The sequence below is a fragment of the Montipora foliosa genome, chromosome 6 (assembly GCF_036669935.1).
Source record: "Montipora foliosa isolate CH-2021 chromosome 6, ASM3666993v2, whole genome shotgun sequence".
In the NCBI taxonomy this organism is placed as follows: Eukaryota; Metazoa; Cnidaria; class Anthozoa; order Scleractinia; family Acroporidae; genus Montipora; species Montipora foliosa.
This window is the reverse complement of record NC_090874.1, coordinates 43570330-43590329: the sequence shown is the minus strand read 5'-3', so window position 1 is coordinate 43590329 and position 20000 is coordinate 43570330. Positions and strand designations below refer to the sequence as shown.

Genomic DNA, 20000 nt, shown 5'->3' with positions numbered 1-20000 from the left:
ATTACAAAGAACAGAGTTCAATATAATATAGTGTGTGCAAAATGCTAAAATTAACTATAAGAACAAAAGGAAACATGACAACAGAGGTTTTATTAAAATTGACATGATACAGTTGATGAAAGGGCTAGCAGTTGCCACTTTGCTGCTGCTTTTGCTAAAATAAATAAAGATAGATAAATAAATGAAGATAGCGTAATTGTAGCGTAATTTAGCTGTGATGTTACGTGCACAACTCCATGCGCTCGACCATTCGCCATTTCCAGGGGTAATTCCTTACTTGCAAGTATTGCAGGCTCATACTTTTTTGCTAAACTGCTGACAGCACAATGTAGTGCAACAATTTTGCGACTAAAACTTGTGAAATTGCAACTAAATTTTTGTATCTTGTCACATTTTGCGACTGGATTTTTTCGTAAACTTCAAGCCCTGTATAGCATTACCAAAACTTCTCAAGTAAGAACAAAGGCCACTGCTCTTGGTTCTATTCTAATCATCTTAAGCATGGGAAAGGAAGAAGTAAGTGGGGGGGGGAAGAGTAGGAAACCCAAGAGTGGTGCTGAAATACAATGTCATTGTCATGGGGCAAATTGTTTGGATACCATTTCCAAAGAAATTAATATTGTATGACACCATTAAATGAACCCGAAATGTAATACCATCGATAGTAGGAAATGTTTAGTATATAATACTAAAATATGGGATTGTCTTTCAGATACCGGATCTGAAATAATTACTGTGCATGAAACAAAAGCACAGTTTTAGCCAATATAACAATACACCAAGAGGAATTCCTAATCGGAATAACAAAGGTTCTTTTGTCATGCAGAATTTTAGTCCGGTATATGAAAGTGACTACCCAAAATGTGTCACTACTGCAAGCACCCAAAAGATGAAAATAGTTACAATTTTAACTAACTTAGTCTACTCTAAATTTATCGTTTTGTAAATATAAATGGAAGATGTGCAATGAAGACGCTGAACAGGCTGTTTTAAAGCAACCGGAATTAGATCGACTTTAATCTAACGTTACCTTATTTAGACTTTGGAGATTAATTACTACATGTATAACAAAGCGAAACGGCTGGAATATTGCTTGTAATTTTTCTGGTTTTGACTCACCTCGTTTGCGATCATTGATTCTACCCGTGGATCATTATAGTCTAGTCTCGGAATGTTTGACAGCTGTAAAAAGTCATACTTTCTCACTGTGTGCCCTTCAACATCAACATACGTCGCTCTGTTTTCGTTGACGACCGACGCCATTTTTAATTATTGTGAGCCGGCAACTTCTCAGCGACTGGTCGGGGGCTATAAGCGCCATAATTCATGCGCGATGAGGCACTCCATGGAGCACTGGAACTCAGTGCTTCCAGTTTGTGATGTCAGCTTTTGAAGAAAGTGAGCTTCAGGTTCTATGTGACAAGATATCAGTGGACTTTTTTTCCTCGTGCACGAGCTTTATGCTCTGAGAAAGCTAAAATATAGTGAAGCGTCTTCAAAGATGCGTTCGAACCTTGGATCAAAATGTGCACCAGTTTCTAGGTCTTGTGCCAATTCACTTCTTTTGTTGGGATTTTCATTTTGTTTGGCACAAGTGCAGATGTCTACAGGAGCTGTTTCAGCGTTAACTAAACAACGTAGGTCATAATATATTTTTTATGTTTTCTGCTTTCAAATTGCTTTAAGTGAATTTGCTGTTGTGAATATGGCTCTAAAAGCTTCTTTTACTTTCAAAATGTGGTGTGCTTCTTTCTATATTCTTTTTAAATTTTCAAGTATTGGTGCGCGTTGTGTGAAATTAAATTCGTGTTTGTTTTAATAGACACTTGAAATACTGTGGTTCCGTGGAACAGCTAACTGTACTTTGAAAATACTTATCCAGGGTCCATGTAATTTACTGGCAATACATTAATTATAAATTATTGGTTAGCTACATGTAGTTCTCCCATGGCCAAGTAAGCTTAAGCTTATTTATTCTAGTAATCCTTTGAAGATATTGCAACAACTACAACCAGGTGATCTGGTGACGTAATTCGGACGACTGGGGAGAAAATTTTTAACGCCGTATCCCACAACCGCGTGCGGCCTTGAATGTTATTTCCGAATTCAACATGGCAGAGGTGAGGTTACCGTAGATCTTGGCGGTTTCCACTTGAATGTTCGTTCAGTAACGGGAAATGCGGGAGACACGGAATGATCTGTTGAGTTTTGGCGATGGAAATACTGCAGGAAATTTGGAAACAAAACCTAAGGCTGCGCACGGTTGTGGGATATGGCGTTAAATTTTTTCTTCCCAGTCCTCCAAATTACATCACCAGATCACTTGGAATGTAGATTTTGTCTGAATGAAGGAAGAATTTGTTTGTCCAACAATACGAAAGATATCGTTGACATTACAATGTATCTATTGTTATTAATGTGCCAACCAGAGCCTCATTGACTGTCGAAACAAAGGGTCTCTCACAATTTGTTCCTGCGATTGGCAAATTTGAATAACAAAGGCAATTTTTGTAAAACATATATCTTCCCTATTTATAAGGGATTTAGTAATTTCACTCTAGTGGGGGAGTGCTTAGATTTCCTTTCTATCACATTTTAATTTGATGATTTTAAGAGATGTTAAAATACAGTACTAAACCCTGGGGAATGAAATGAAGTGGTTTATTTACCAATGGTTTCTCAGGGATACTCAGAAAAAATATCTGAGTGCTCCTATGCAGGAGTCAAATCTAACAACCTTTGGATTACTAGTTTGAGATGCTTTACCACAGAGCTATGTACAAGAGACTCGTGAGAGTTTATACTGTTGGCCATTAAACTAGGTTCACTATTATTCGCTGAATGCGAGGTAAATATTGGTGAATGGAAAGCAAGACAAATTCAAGGTTTTAATTCACTAAGCCTGAGGTGAACAATAATATTGTAAATATTAATTATTGGTGTACTAAGTACATTTACATGGTTGATTATTTGAAAAATAAGCATTTTTTTTCAAAAAATAATACTAATTTCTTCGTCTGTCACTTCGACAAAACAGCTTGTGGCCATTTTGAAACAAAACTTATTAGTAATAATCACCTCAAGAGCAACTAATCAGCACAGAGAATTTTCATTAATCATCTAATTGTACTAATAACAATTGTTTTCATTGTTGTCCTGCTATGCTGCTATAATCTATTCGTGATTGCACAGAAAGAGATGTTGTATGTTAAAGTTAACTCTGGTGAATGAAATGAAGGAATTCATGACTGCTCCTTTGCAGGAAGTCCAAATATCCTCCAGACACCGTTGATAAATAAATCCCTTCATCACATTTTAATGGTTTAAAAAATATTCATTACATGTAGTTTTTACCTGGCATCTTGTCTGATGAGAGAATAACAGTTTGTGATCAATTCTGCTCTTGAATTATTTCTTTTCTTAAACTAATAGTATTGACTCCTCTCAGTTTGTTGTCACACAGTGTTATGCATGCAAATATTGACTTCATTGCAAGACATTTCACGTGTGCTCAAAGAAGTGTTACCGTATTTACCCGTGTATAAGTCGACCTTTTAGGGCCTCAAAAGAAGCTCCAAAAATCGCCCTCGACTTATACACGGGTCAAAGATTTTGAGCCAAGTTCCAGCTAAGTAATTTATTCAAAATTAACATAATAATGTTAACGTTGTCTTGGGCACAACAAAGGCAGTGGACAAAAGCCAACGTAAAAGACTTCAAAATGAATGACAAAAGACTTCAAAACGAATGTAAGCAATTCCAGTTGAAATGAAAAAGGATTTGTCCAGCTCTAAATGTTGAAGATACTCACAAGCACAAATATGAAATAGACACTGGAAATTTTCGTTTTCCAAAGGCGGAAAGCTCTAAAAGTCATTTGTGTTTCTTCGAATAAAACACGATCATTCAACGGCTTAGTAACCTGGCGCAATACCTCGTGTTTGCGTGCAAGCATGGTCACTCGTGTTGCGTGAAAATGCTGGTTGGTAATGAATGTTCTTTATTCTTTATACAAACCTGACAGATTTAAATGCTTTTGCAAACTTCGTATTGTTTGGTTTATGAGTTTTGTTTTGTTTGTCATTTGAGAAATTATAAATCAAGGACCAATAAAACCTTGCACATTTTCGCATCGTTCGCAAGTTATTTTCAAAGATTGACTCCTATTTCTGTGATGTTGCATTGTGCTCATCCTCTAAAGCCCTTTATCCTTGAACAACGAAACAGGTGAGTTGGAGGTTCACATGTTCGATTTTCTGAGAACTAATTTTCGAAACTCAAGGACAAAATGCCCGCATATACAACAGCTGTTGAACAACAAAACTATTAAGCGCTTGAGGCCCTGATTTTTTTGTGTATCCACATTTCCAGAAATCGAAGAATACAAGATTAGTGTCCCATGAACATTTAACAAAGAAATTAAGAAATTGCGTTTTTTGCCATCAAAAATGGGAGGTCGACTTATACATGGGATCGACTTATACACGGGTAAATACGGTATTTCTTTGCAAATTCATGGCCAAGTCTTTTTTTCCTAAACTTACATTGTATTTTAGTACTAATTTTGGTAAGTTCGTGTGGACAAAATATCCAAGGGAAAGGGTTGATTTCTATAATTTGTACATTCATTTTTTTTTGTATGATTAAAGACAAGGATTGTTGTCTGCTTCTTAGGCTTCTGTTATCTTCCACCGGAGACTGGCCCTTGCCGAGCTGCCTTCCGTAGGTGGTATTTCAACAGTACTGCTAATGAGTGTGAGGAATTTATTTATGGAGGTTGTGATGGCAATAAGAACAACTTTGAAACAGAGGCAAAGTGTAATGAAACATGCAAGTCATCAATCTCAGGTTGGTACTGGTAATTTTTTTTTTTTTTTTTTTTTTTTTTTTTTTGAAGAAGTGAGCAATATGGTGCATGTTTATAATGTGCAGTATTGTACCTTTGGAACCTACAAGTATATACATGTATACCTTCAAAACCAGGCAATGTGAGGAACTTGAAGAGGACAGATCAGAGAAGAAAGGAGAGACAACAACATTATCAAGGCTGTGCTCTAACGGCGCCCGGTCGCCTGAGGGGACTAACATTTGGTTTCGGGCGAGTGAGAAAAACTACCCCGTCGCCCGGCCGGGCACTCTGGCTTATTGTATTTCTAGCAGATAAGGCGGCTAAAAATTTTAATATGTTGGTGGTTATAGTTTACGAAACCTCTCAGAAAATGTTTTTTCTTCGTACGAAACAGTCGGTTTAAAGGCCGTTCCACATGATTTCACATGTAACATAATCTGTGACTTTGCACGTGACGGCCGGCGGCCGCACGAATTTCGATTCGTTCTCAAAAAAAATAGCATTAAATTTGGAACGTGGAGTTTGGCATTTCTTGGTTATAGTTTAAAAAAAGAGTTGTTACTTCTGCTCTGACAGCGTTAAAGCGCGGCCGGCGAAGCGGTGTAATTTACTTTTGTATGAACCCGGGAATCGCAGTTTTTGCGCCTGCTTGGCTAAAATACATTTAGGTTATGGTTGTTTTTCCCCAGTATATGAAATAACGAAATAAGAAAAAAGGAAAGATATCATGTCATTTGTTGTTGTTTTAGAAACAGAGCAATCCTGCGTTGTCTTTAGTTCGTGACAAACCATTGCGTGCCCTAAACAAGTAACGCTGTGACTGACGCTTCGACCGAATCCACAAAAAGCTCATTCCACTATTAAAACATTTTACTGATGTAAGAAAAAATACTTAAGTTCTGTCCTGTAGCAATGATTTTCGTCCAATCAAGATGACTTGCTCAAAAAAAAATTGATACCTTTTGGGTCGCGGTGGTTTTTGTTTCTCAGCAGTTTTCACAAAAGCTCCACGTGAATCAAGCGGCATTGATTCACGTTTTGAAAATTCATTTTTAACCCAACTAACCAGTAAAAACGTTTACCTGTATTAGACCCAAACGTTTTTACATAAAACTGCCGCAATCTTTACTTTTTCACTTTTAAACTTGAAAACATTGGTGGCATTGCCACTTTTCTCGTCTTTCTCAAGTATGGCGTGAAAAATTTGACGGGTTGCGGGATTTTCTTGCTCTAGCGAGTTTGACGATCACCAGAGCAGTAGCAGCAATGTTTTGTTGAGAGAAAGATGGATGACGATCTTCCTGCGTTGCTGATCTCAGATAATTAATTAAATAAATAAATAATTAATTCGGGCGACCAACTTGGAGGGCTGGGCACCCCAGCTGAAATGCTTGGGAGCCCGAAGGGCTCCCCGAAATTTTCCTTAGAGCACAGCCTTGCATTATAGACCAGTGTTATGTTACCACCTACATGTAGAACAACATGTCTTCATTGCAACCACAATTTGTCGAGCAACAATAATCAAAAAAATATGTGTATGCTTTCAGATCAGTTATATGAGGACACACTCCTGACCTTTCATTACCCAATCATCAAAATTCCTTAGGCTATGAAGTCCATCGTCTGCAACCTTTAGGGATCACCCCGACGATGATGAAGACATGTACCTGTATTATAGTGTACATGTATGTGCAATATTCTTGATAAGTTTGTGAGGAGATCTGATTGGGCCATGCTAGGATCAGCTTAGAGGGCCCTCTACATTTTCAATGGCTCTCTCCTGATGCATGTTTCATGTGGGTCAGATCTTTGGCTTTGTCAAATTCTTTGCTCTAAACCTTCCACTTTTGTGGGGCAGTAGTGTGTTGGCAGAATGAACACCTCAACATAATGAGCTGTATTGAAAACAACTTTGCAAAAATTTTCTCCGTTCACTTGGACGACCTGTGTGCCTACTGGCAATTTTCATTTAGAATGTACATATATACATGTAGATGTAAGAGTTCTTGGCTTTGTGTTGCAGATTCGATGCAAAATACAATCCAAACCTATTTCGAGCTTGTTCACAACGGAGTTACGCCTGAGAAACCTGTACCATTTTTTCCTCAACCTGGGAGGTTTAGGAGAAACGTAGTACCACAGAATCCTTCTAAACGGAAAGTCGATAAACTGAATGGAAATGCAGCTTCCCTGGGGATCTCTGCCCGTGACTTAGAACCATACTTTACCACTGGCAAGTTGAGATCACGAAACAAGAGATCACTGACAAGTAATGATAAGTTTGAATTTATCAAAAATAGAAGAAAGATCCTCTCTTTTTATCCTTTCAACAGGATTAATTTTCATCCTGTCAGCAGCTTTCATGTGTGAACAGTGTAAGATCCAAACCACCCCGAGGTAGTGGAGGGAGGGGGGTGTTCTTAGGAATCATTATACATGTACAATATGTATGATTGTTTGACTGTTGAAGAGCTGCACTTGTTTTTCTTTTGTTTGTGTATTTTTTTTGATCTTGCAGGGTTCTTGTTAAGAGCCGGTAACCGGTTATTTTTACCGGCTGTTTAAGTAAATGTCACCGGCTGTTTCACTGAAATATTTACCGAAATTATCCAACGAATGTTTCTCTGTTCAAAGGTGAAATCACATTGTGTTTATGGGAAAATATTGCTTTCCCCTTCCAACCAATCCTGTGAAGATATCTGGCACATGTTACCGCTTCGAAAATATACGGTTTGTAAAAGCAATCCAGCTTGTTTTTCGCCAACGTGTCCCTCAAAACAATGTCCGCCATGTTTCGTTTCCATTTCTCCCGCGGCCAGGGAAATCCCCCACAATCCATTATTAAACATTTACAACATGGTATCCACACGTGGAAAACGACAGAAAGGTCTTTTGGAATTTGGTTTTCAACCAAAGCGTCAGAAAAGCGTTGGTGAGTGAAAATCAGTGAAATAGCATAAGCTACCTTCTTTTTGCTGAGTATTAATTAAATTAATTTAGGAGCAGCTGGCACGCGACAGCGATCGATACGAACGTCAAGTTAAGACTTGAGCTCGCTAGCCCATGCAGGGGCAGGTAACAAGGTTACCTGCTATTTTTGGTTTTTTACCTCCTGTGCAAAAACTTAACAAGAACCCTGATCTTGTCTTTTTTCTTATTACCGGTAACTATTTTACTTTAATATGTGTAAAATATAGAACAGTCAACTGCTGACTTGAACTCTCATGCATTAGCCTTTTGCATGTACTTTTGAATGAGTGCAGTCACGTACATGTACAGAGAATGATGAAAGGGCATATGGTATATGGTATGATCTAACTGCGAAGATCATAGCTTCACTTGATACATGTAATAGGACAGTACTGTTTAGCTTGGGGATTATGTCTTGGATTTCCCATCTTGGCTTGTTGACTGCCAGAACAGTCAAATTGTCTCCCTTGATCTGTTCACTAAGGTCAGTCGTAAATGAAATTGTTTGGATCATGGTACAGTATGTCATATTATAATAATTTGTACCATCAATGCCAATAATGATTGGCAGTGAAGTACAACTTGTCTGAATTGAGTGATACAGCTGTATCTTGTTGTCTTTTTTTACTGCCACTTTTTCTTGCAGATAATATTATCAGTGTTGATGACAAACAGATAGATCCTAACCCAAAGAAAGAAACCTCCCAGCCTATAAGGTACTCAGCTATCCACACTAAAGCAAAGGAACAAGACAACAAAAATGAACAAGGTCCAACTTCTGAAATAGAGAGTGAAGCTGATTACACTAGACTTGAAAAAGATCCATCATTGAGGAAGAAGACTGGAAATGAAGAAAGCGAGAATGAAAAAAGCCACACTAAAGCAAAGGTAGAAGACAACAAAAATGAAGAAGGTCCAACTTCTGAAATAGAGGGTGGAGCTAATGACACTAGACTTGAAAAAGATCCATCATCGAGGAAGAAGACTGGAAATGAAGATATTGAGAATGAAAAAAGCCACACTAAAGCAAAGGAAGAAGACAACAAAAATGAACAAGGTCCAACTTCTGAAATAGAGGGTGGAGCTGATGACACTAGACTCGATAAAGAACCATCATTGAGAAAGAAGACTGGAAATGAAGAAAGCGAGAATGAAAAAAGCCACACTAAAGCAAAGGAAGAAGACAACAAAAATGAAGAAGGTCCAACTTCTGAAATAGAGGGTGGAGCTAATGACACTAGACTTGAAAAAGATCCATCATCGAGGAAGAAGACTGGAAATGAAGATATTGAGAATGAAAAAAGCCACACTAAAGCAAAGGAAGAAGACAACAAAAATGAACAAGGTCCAACTTCTGAAATAGAGGGTGGAGCTGATGACACTAGACTCGATAAAGAACCATCATTGAGAAAGAAGACTGGAAATGAAGAAAGCGAGAATGAAAAAAGCCACACTAAAGCAAAGGAAGAAGACAACAAAAATGAAGAAGGTCCAACTTCTGAAATAGAGGGTGGAGCTAATGACACTAGACTTGAAAAAGATCCATCATCGAGGAAGAAGACTGGAAATGAAGATATTGAGAATGACAAAAGCCACACTAAAGCAAAGGAAGAAGAAAACAAAAATGAAGAAGGTCCAGCTTCTGAAATAGAGGGTGGAGCTGATGACACTAGACTCGATAAAGAACCATCATTGAGAAAGAAGACTGGAAATGAAGATATTGAGAATGACAAAAGCCACACTAAAGCAAAGGAAGAAGAAAACAAAAATGAAGAAGGTCCAACTTCTGAAATAGGGGGTGGAACTGATGACATTAGACTTGAAAAAGATCCATCATTGAGGAAGAAGACTGGAAATGAAGAAAGCGAGAATGAAAAAAGCCACACTAAAGCAAAGGAAGAAGACAACAAAGATGAACAAGGTCCAACTTCTGAAATAGAAGGTGGAGCTGATGACACTAGACTCGAAAAAGATCCATCATCGAGGAAGAAGACTGGAAATGAACATATTGAGAATGAAAAAAGCCACACTAAAGCAAAGGAAGAAGACAACAAAGATGAACAAGGTCCAACTTCTGAAATAGAAGGTGGAGCTGATGACACTAGACTCGAAAAAGATCCATCATTCAGGAAGAAGACTGGAAATGAAGATATTGAGAATGAAAAAAGCCACACTAAAGCAAAGGAAGAAGACAACAAAAATGAAGAAGGTCCAACTTCTGAAATAGAGGGTGGAGCTGATGACACTAGACTTGAAAAAGATCCATCATTGAAAAAGAAGACTGGAAATGAAGAAACCAAGAATGAAAAAAGCCGCATGAGAGAAAAGGAAGAAGAGGACGAGCAACATTCTGACCATGATGAGACTGGAGTTGAAGACGAAAATGAAGGAGATGGGCCTTTGAGTCCAGACAGAGAACGTGAAAGCAAAGTTGACGATATTGGAAAAGGAGAGACTCCAGAGTCTTCCAGAAGAGGACAACCAAAGGCAAGTGATGACGATAGTTATTTGCATCACGACCTTATTGTTTTATTTACTGTGTTAGAGGTGTAACTGTTAGTTGGCACTGGGGTTGGAGATCAGATAGCAGTTTCTTAGCAAACGAGGTTTCTCAGCCCGGTGCTAATTATTCAAATCAGACTGGGAGAGTGTTGTCTCACAAACGATAGAGGTTACTGCTGTGCATGCACACATTATGAAAGCCCTAATGTTATGGTTTTATATGCTTGTGAAAACAAACAACACAGCCAACGCTTGCGTTTGTTGTTAGGTTGTTTACTGTCCTTTTTTTTTAAATCGCCACCCCTTTCAGGTTAGTTAATGGCTCAGAAGACTTCATCCAGTCAGGAATAAGTCATTACGTTTTTCCATGCTACAATCTTGGACAAAACTCTTGGAAAAAATTCTAGCTTACCGGTAAGTATCATTTGGCACGCACTCACAAATATATTGGTCTTTCCCCCCTTTCCCCCTTCCCCCCAATAACAATGTTGATAATGTGATGCAAAATACTCTGCAAACGTTTGGTCGCTTTTTAAAACAACAGTGGAATGTGGGCAGGGGCGAAAGTAGGAAGAATTGACTCTTTATCACACAGACAAATTAGAGCGTCACATTTTCCCAACGAGTTTTGTCCAAGATTGTAGATAAACTTGTCAATAGTAAAACTTGAAAGGGGGTATGTCACAGTATTTTGAGGTGTTTTTGGAAGTCTTTAGTTAACCACGAGTTTTGAATTCGAAAAAGGAACTAAGGAACCTCTTTTTCCAATGAGGTTATCTTTACATACTCATACCGCGTGACCAGTAACTGGTCAGCGGTCAACTTTAAAAAAAAAAAAAAAACAACTGACCTCGATGAGCTCTAAAATTGAGCCCCGCGATATGGTCACGTGTTATGGTCACATTGGCATACATAGAGGCGTGGACCTAAGTATGGGAGTTACCATATTTGCCTACCCATGGTGCTCCGCGCGGAGCTCCACTAAAACTGGAAACTTCTGAAAAACTTAAACAGGGTGATTCAAATTCCAGGTTACTCTGATTTTCATAATTCTGCGGAATATCATATCGAAGCGCCAAATGAATGCTCGAACTGCGTTTTGACTTCCATAAATGCGTGACATAGCCGACTTATCAACATCTTTGGTTTTCACGGCACATTCATACATTCCAACTCCACGCCGATGGAAAGCAATGGAATCTGTACCAATCTTTTTACTAAAGAACCTCGAAAAGGATATCTGTAATGGTATTTGAGATGTGAACGAAACAAAAAACTCCAATTCACATTCCAGAGGCGGAGTCAATTGGCCATGTATGGAAATTGACCCATATCACCTCTCATGCAGTGTGAGGGTAGACATGCAAAGACAATGCAAAGACAAAGCCTTTATTTCCCACAGATTCCAAAATGGCCACCGATTGGTGCTTAGCGCTTGAAGGTGAGATTTCGCAGAATTATGAAAATCGCAGTAATGTGTAGAGACTCGAAGTTAATGTTTTCAAATTTAAAAGTCCTCTCAAATTTGTTTTGTGTTGTCGTTTCAACTGGCTGTCTTGTTTGTTTGTTTGTTTCACAATAGGAAGATGGCCATCATATGGATTTGCATCCCAACTACGAAAAGAAAAGGTAACTTAATAATAAGCACCATGCTCTTTAAATCGCTCATAGCATCAAGTCATCGTACTGCAAGAGAAATCGAGTGTCCACGCATTTGCCATTCAAAGTTTTTTTTTTCTGAACAAGATGCTACAGGTAGCCTGCACTTTGCTGGAAGGCGTTTTAGCCTATTTCCTTTAAGTTCATAATATTTTGGTGTTTTTACAATGTCTCCCTCAGTATCCAGTTCAATAGGCCATTATCGAAATGTATCAAATATTCGGCTTGATACTGAGGCAGTGAGGACAAAAACAATAGAAACCCGTTGGAATGAGTTATGAATGCGAAAAATATTTACATATCATCCACTCTCCTTTGTCTTTGTCCTTACTGCCTCATTATCAAGCTGAATTTTATTAAATCGAAAAAGGCCTATTCCGTAGTCCAAAGTCCAAAGTCAACATTCTATGACGCAACTATTGGGTTACAGTGTAAATGTTATCGTGGAATAGTTGATCACATCTAAAACTATTGTTAACGGCATTGATTCCAATCAACGGATGCTTTATGTGGTTCTTCGATGGCCTTTAAAAATATTTTTAAAATTATTTTTCTTAACAATACCGTGAGAATATTATCCAGGTGAGATGTACATCTACGATAGCCGGATATTGCAATCAGCGAAAACACAAAAACTCATTCCCGGTCACGCGCACAATTTTTATATAAATATCCCCCCACCCTGGTTTATCACGTAGCCTGCCATGGTCTGGTGGTCATCACGAGCGCCTGTGAACTAGGAGATACCGAGTTCGAATCCTACTTGGGGTACCTTCTCTGAGGAGTCGCCCAACCATGAGCAGTTCTATGATATGAGAAACCTTACGTATGCGCACGAAAATCGCGACCCGGAAAAAAAAAGTATTAAAGGTTTCTGTTTCACATTTTTGTCCGTACTGAAGTAACATGTCGGACCCAGCCGTCGTATTACCATCATACATACTTCATTGACGACTCACCATAGGGATCCATGCCAATGAAACGTTATCAGTAAAACAGAACAAAACATCAACTTTAAGAATCCTACCTGGTCGGAGCTGAGTTTTCGGACGTGACATGTCCTGGCGTCCCAAGGCGTCTTGCGAGCGCCGAAGGTTCGAGCTACCTGAGGGGGTCTGAGGGCATGCCCGCCAGGAATTTTTTTAAAGTATCGCTATGAAGAAGTAGTCGACTTAACGCTGTATAGAAATTTGGTTTATCAACGGAGTTGATAATGTAAATTGACCACCGTACAGAGATTCTAAAAGCTGACGTTTCGAGCGTTAGCCCTTCGTCAGAGCGAATTGGATTCGCTCTGACGAAGGGCTAACGCTCGAAACGTCAGCTTTTAGAATCTCTGTACGGTGGTCAATTTACATTATCAACTCCTTTGATAAACCAAATTTTTGTATACTACTTCCCCACCGACGCAGCACCACAGTTTCTTTAGAAACTACCCCTTCATTAACGCTATATAGAATCGCTGTTTTTTTGTTTTCAAATTTCGCCGGCGCCGCCATCTTGAATAATTGTGACGTGTTACGGTTGCCCCGTTGTTATTACACAAAATCTCTTTCTGTCAGAACAATAGGGCAACCATAACACGACACAATAGCCCTTTCGGAGGTATCAGTGGTTTTCCCACATAAACGAGGCTAAGGGCTCATTTTGTATCGAATTGACCCTTAAGCCTCTCTTGCATGTAGTTTGAAACAAAAAAAATGTGTCAGCTCCAATAAGGTCTATTCTTCAAGATGTCTGCGGCCGCGAAATTTGAAAGTGAAAATAAGATATTTTAAAATTCACTTTTTCTTACATAAACAAATTTCGAACAAATTTGTATGTAAACATAATTTCATTCGGTTTAAACTTATTCTGTAGTAAGAGTGGAGGTTCCGCGTAAACCAACGATCCCCCACATGGTATGATGATAAAAAAAATGAGCCAGTCAGTCGGTGATTTTACATCACAACGCATCCTCTAAAGTCAATATCCGAAGAAAAATTGTCACCACATGAACTTTGCCAGTCTTTTCCAGTTGCATCCGTGATTATGTTATTCTTCTTGTTGTAATAGTTTCTACGATGGTTCTGATGGTTTTGAACACCAGTCGAGCCATTTTGCCGGCTTCTTCCTGACTTCCATAGTGATGGTATTTGCTGTGTACGTAGTTTATCACAACAGACAGAAGGTACTGTGTTTATTCTGACTTTGAGATTGAATAACTAGCACTAACGTGAAGGTCAAAAATGTCTTCCCCGGAATGCATACATTAGTTGCATGTAATTGTACACCTTATCGCAAGATTACGAATCTCTATCTCTAATTCTCACCGCGTCTGAACTTGTTCAAACTTTCCTAGAACTTGCGCTCAATTTAGCAAGAGTCAACTGTGTACCGGTCTATCAATCAGTCTCTAGTAGTGGCTCAGTGAGCGCTTTAAAGTACTTTTCGTATGGAAAGTAAGTTTGAGTTGGTGTTTTTCAAGTCCAGTATATCGTGACTCGAGTCACAAAACATCAATGTTCCCGAATTGAGGATCGAACTGTTATTCGTCAGAATTCAATGAGTCTTCGAAAGACCGGGAAAAAAAACGAATTGGAGGATTGAGGGGCCCTAATATCAAATACTGGTGTAATATGTAACCTTATTATATTTCTCAGATACATGTAGTACGCGCGCTGTAATTGGCTAAATTAGCGGGCCATAAATCAACGGGAAAAAATTCAGTCCGTAACTTACAGTACGGACCTCAAACTCGGTTAGTAAGAGGTATGTCATTTTTCCGCCTGATCCCCCCCCCCCCCCTCCCTTTTATAACTGGAAGCCCTGTTACTCTAGGTAATTTGTTATCATAGAATTGGGAGTAAACGTCTAGCAGCATTTCCAATTCAAGTTCTTTCACGGCGGTACTCCTATGAGATGATTTCAAAGCAACGTCACTTTAAAATATAACTTTGCGCTAGGGAAAGTGTTCCGCGATTATTCCTTGTCGTTACCAGTGTTATCGATAAGCAAAGCGGTAGAAAATTGTTGTGCTGACTTGTTTGTTTTACTTGTTTCCACAGATCGTTGCAATCATCATAGAGGGGAGAAATGACAGTGGTAGTCGTAGGCGTGGATACAGAAAACTGGAAACCAATGTGGAGGAGGCTATGCCATCAATGAAAAATTCTGATGTAACCTATGTCTATTAGAATGCATTAATTACATTATTGTAAATTTCTTGACACAATTAGAACATAATTTGTTGTATTCGGGGAAAAAGGGGAACATCCCAGCCAGGTAAATAAGTACTTGATTAGAAAATGCTTTCGGGGTTATGTTAATTATCCTTCAACCTTGTAGTTCTGTCGAGTATTATTGAGGTGAATGTTTACTTGAAGGCCATGTCAATTTGTTATTGTTTGGCGACATCATGAATAGTGAGACTGCACAATGATTCCGCAGCGTTTTACACTTTTAGCGTCTCGAACGGAAAGCATTATATTTTGCGGAATTTTGTCAAACCTCGTTCCCAGAACGTCTGGCGGTCTAGCTGAAAAACTGGTCGATGAATTTTTTTTAAAATCCTGTATTCTGTAATTAAGCATATTTCCAAATAACTTGCCAAGCGCCGACAGAATTGAAGCTTTTTAAGACACTGAGAATACATTCCAAAGTTCGGTATATTCTTTGAATCTCCGCTCACGTTTCTACACTCTCTTCGTTTACACCACTCGAGCTGGCTCTTCCACATTCCAGCATGCAAAACTGGTTCCACTAATGAGTCCCAAGTATCACTTTGGTCACGCTTGCGTGGTAACGCGTCGTGTTGGAAGAAAAAATTGGTTTTCCAAGGAGAAAGCAAGAAGAGAAAGGCTGAGGCTTTCAAACGCAACAATTTTCAGGCTAAACAAGTGAAAAATGATAAGCAATAACTTTATTATAAATGACATAGGCCATTTGAAGAAGGAGTTCATAGGCCTTGTTAGGGTAAGGGAAACCAAAGGGCTGTTGAACTATATCAGTAAAGTAATGAAAAGGCGTCATATAAGGCCAAAAAAAAATTATAATTTGCTTTAGCAGTTTAGTATTATCATAGACCAACATCGAAAATAAAAAAAAAAACAATTGTGCACTGCAATATCCTGAATAAATTCTGCATTTTAAACAACTTTTCTACGTACGCTCCATGATTTTTCTCCGTTTGAGCCAAAATCAGCACCCTTCTTTCTCTGTTTTCCAACACGATGCGTTACCACGCGAACGTGACCTAAGTGATACTTGGGATTTATTAGTGGAACCAGTTTTGGGTTACCCAGTTTTGCATGCTAGAATGTGGAAGAGCCAGCTTGAGTGGTGTAAACAAAGAGAGTGTAGAAACGTGAGCGGAGATTCAAAGAATATACCCAACTTCAATTCTGTCGGCGCTTGGCTTGTTATTTGGAAATATGCTTCCTTACAGAATACAGGATTTTAAAAAAAATTCATCGACCAGTTTTTCACCTAGACCGCCAGACGTTCTGGGAACGAAGTTTGACGAAATTCCGCAAAATATAATGCTTTCCGTTGAAGTTTGTCAACGGACATCAAAAGCAGTTTATATCATGAAATTTCACGGAGAGCTAGCTTGATACTTCTAAAAGACTTACATGACAAGCGATTCTTCTGTATATTTAAAACAGCGCTTCTTTTGAAAGTTATTGTAAGAGTAACGACAAATTTAGTATTTTAGGCGTAAAAACTTCTCACTTGAATAACTTAAAATCGGCTCTTCTCATTTTCTTCAAACTTCGTGAAACGTTAGACAAACACCTCAGGATTAGTACCCTGCGTATCATTTCAAAAGTTTAGATTGAATAAAGCGTGAAATTGCTGCTAAAACCATGACGTCACTGTTTCGTTGCCATGGTAACCTAGAACGCCATATCAAGTACACTTTTACAAACTTCAAACTTCCTCTAGTACGTGGTTAAAGTTTCAAAGCTGTAGGTGCTTGCATATAAGAACTGTGGCCGTCTTAAGTCTAATGGTATAGGCTAAATTTATTGTAGGAAGCCTCCTTAAACACTGAAAACTTGTGAGGAATACACTAGTGTATATTAGAGATGGGTTTCGCCGTTGGCAATTCATTCACTTCGATTGCAATGCTTGGCCCGATACGGAGGTTGGTAAAACCCATGACGGTCGAACATCCGTGACGGTCAAAATGGGTAAAACCCGTGACGGTACAGTCGGTGACATATACGTGAAGGATCCGTGACAAATCTCTGTTAGAAAGGACAGCCTACAGAGGGCTATTATCCGTGATGGATGGAGACTGTGATACATAGAGATTACTTCATGGAAAATGCGCGCGTACGATTGTTATTCACGAGTTGAGTAGTATCAGAAGACGAACAAGTGAGCGCAGCGAATGAGTGTTTGAGTTTTCTGATACGAAACAACGAGTGAATAAAAATCGTACAAAGCATTTTCCATGCTGTAATGTGTTTATTTCTTAGGTACTGAGGGTTTTTTTCGTGGTAGTGTCTGATGGACAAAGTGGGACGATGAAAGCAATAAACAATGATTTAAAATCACCCAACCGACATTTTATTTAATAAAATTAGCAACACTTACTGTGTTTCAGATATTCCAAATTTAAAGTAGTCCCAAGTGAAGAGTGTTTTTAGTTCGTCGCTTGTCAAAGCTACCGGTGCTTTGGGTTTATTTCCCTTTCCTTGCTTCTTTAGTTGTTTTTGTTTGGACTAAAGAACCTCTCTGGTTTTCTCAAATACCAGGTCGTTTGCAATGCTTGCGGAATAGCCCCTTTTCTTCAGTTGTCGTTCCAAGCTTGCCACTAAACTTGGAAGGAAAGTGAGCTCGTATTCATTGCCGTCTTTAGTCCAGATGGAGATGATAAATTTGTTGATGTATTCAGAATTCGTTCAGCTCAACCTCTGGAATAACTTCATTTTCCTGTCTTCGACCTTGGTTTTCAAAAGTCGTTCAAGCAATCGTACATCTCGTTCTGTTTTCTGGTTCAAAAAGAAATTCCTCAACTGAGCAAACAGAAGCAAAGCTTCCCTCAGCCATTTTTTAAAGCGCACAGTTTTTGTGCAACGACCGTCGGATGACGTTCCATTCGATACGTTCATTCATCACTAGTGAAGTTTTGTCGTTTGCGTTGCTGATTGGACGGTTCGATATTTCTTCACAGTGAAATTTTGTCGTTCTTGTTCCAGATTGGCTACATTTAGAATCATTACGAATTTTATTCACTATGATTTTCGTGGATAAATCTCAGCAACTATGAAATAAATTTGCCTTTTACGATCTCATTATAACTTAGCTAAACGATTTGGCAAGTGAAAATTGGTATCTTTGCATTAAAGACTCTCTGTCGAACGGCATGCTTTGCGCGCATTTGTGTATGTTTATTCTGCTTGATGTAGCCACTCGGGAGAAAATAAGCGACAATTTGTGTCCTTTCCTACAAGCGAATGGAGGAAAAGTTGGCTTGAAGAATAGAAATGCTAATTTTCAGTGAATAAAGCAAACCGCTGCTCAAAGATAATCAAAGATAATCGAATTTCCTAACCCAACGCAGCCCGAGTTGCGACAGCAACAGCTATTCAAATACAAAACAGACATCCATAAATACTTTTATTGCCTTCGATTCTTAGTTCTTGTAAAATGGCCTGGACGCTTGTTTTTTTTATAACAATATGAAAAAAATACTATTATTTTGTTCGATACTATACAATTTGTGGCAAATCAGTTGTTCATAAAGACTCTGGTGCAACCGTTGCAATCGAGTCACGCACACAAACAGCTTGCTCATTTTGGTCAATACCAGGAACTTTTGACCCCGACATAAGCTTTACAAGACAAAATCATTTCAGTCATAGGTTGTCTGGTATAAGATCAATATTTCCTGAACAACTTCCAAAAACATTGGAAAAAAAAAATTCAAACAGAGAGGAGAACAAATGTAGCTCACTCAGTACAAACAATGACTTCAGCAAATGAAACTGGAAGTCCAGTGATCCCTAACTGACTTTTGTGGCTCAGATCTTTGAGGACTTCATTCGGATATATCTGCATGCTGCCATCGTCTCTTCATAACGGTCCAACTGCTCAATTATCCACTGGTGTATTTCACCGTTGACATGGCGAATTTGCAGCCGATATATCAATAACGCTTATCAACAAAACTACCGATTACCAATAAAATATACACATTCAAGGCAAAAAGAATAACACTGTTAATATAATAGTAATCCAGCATTAGATTTGAACAATATGCCTCGCCTCCGATTGCGATGGATTCAATACATGATAGACAAACGGTGGTCAACAGAGTCTTTAAGCCCGACGCACACTTGAGCTATCAGCTTAGCAAAGTTTTAGTTTCATACTCTGTCAGATCCTATGGGATTTAATACCACATGAATTCCATGATTACAAATCTAGAGAAATAAAAAAAATTTACTCTGGAAATTTATTTACATTTTTACATCAATGTTTCTCCAAATGTACCTGTAAAAATTGGTCAATAAACATGAACATGTGAAATCCACAATAATATTGTTGCTTCCTGCCAACTGTTGTGGTACCTGTCATGACATGGGCAATGTTAGGAGCATGATTCGTTTTAAAAATTCAGACTTAAAATTCTCAATTAGCAGATCTAGATCTACAAGCAAACAGTAGTAACAGTGATATTTTGATCCAACATTTTCATTACCTTAAGCACATGCGGTGTCTGCTGGCTTGTCTTGGAGGGTATAGCACTAGCTGCACTTAGGTGATCCAAGAAGCTGTTTTTTAAAAAAAAACAATGGTTAGCACAAACGTGACATCAGTAACAATTTACCATTTTATGTTATCTTATCTACTAGCTGACGGTAATAATTATTACATTGTTGTGCGTTCGTGTTGATATTGTCTATTTCGGCATGCCTTGCATTGATATCCCATGTCAAGGAGTCCATTATCAGTAGGTGCCTTGAAAGGAATCAACATTTCTTTGTTTCAGTGTAAACCCCAGTGAATAAGAATTACTGCAAGTACA

General features: G+C 38.5%; 2 protein-coding genes across 3 annotated transcripts in view; one reads left to right on the top strand and one right to left on the bottom strand.

Annotated features, from left to right (window-relative positions):
- Nucleotides 1-1302, bottom strand: part of LOC138007435 (hypoxia-inducible factor 1-alpha inhibitor-like) — a 16973-nt gene extending 15671 nt beyond the window's left edge. Inside the window, exon 1 of the mRNA XM_068854332.1 lies at nucleotides 1120-1302. Coding sequence (XP_068710433.1) covers nucleotides 1120-1263 — 144 coding nt within the window. The 5' untranslated portion in view covers nucleotides 1264-1302. The remainder of the gene's footprint in view (nucleotides 1-1119) is intronic.
- A 55-nt stretch (nucleotides 1303-1357) lies between these two features.
- The window catches only part of LOC138007433 (uncharacterized), a 30020-nt gene continuing 11377 nt past the window's right edge, over nucleotides 1358-20000 (top strand). The window contains exons 1-7 of one of the 2 annotated variants that reach the window (XM_068854329.1): nucleotides 1358-1637; nucleotides 4675-4848; nucleotides 6873-7118; nucleotides 8466-10306; nucleotides 11904-11950; nucleotides 14036-14150; nucleotides 15028-17048. In XM_068854329.1, the coding sequence (XP_068710430.1) occupies nucleotides 1502-1637; nucleotides 4675-4848; nucleotides 6873-7118; nucleotides 8466-10306; nucleotides 11904-11950; nucleotides 14036-14150; nucleotides 15028-15156 (2688 nt within the window). In that variant the 5' untranslated portion in view covers nucleotides 1358-1501 and the 3' untranslated portion in view covers nucleotides 15157-17048. Of the gene's footprint in view, nucleotides 1638-4674; nucleotides 4849-6872; nucleotides 7119-8465; nucleotides 10307-11903; nucleotides 11951-14035; nucleotides 14151-15027; nucleotides 17049-20000 lie in introns of those variants that run through there. The other variant, XM_068854330.1, reaches the window with a different exon arrangement.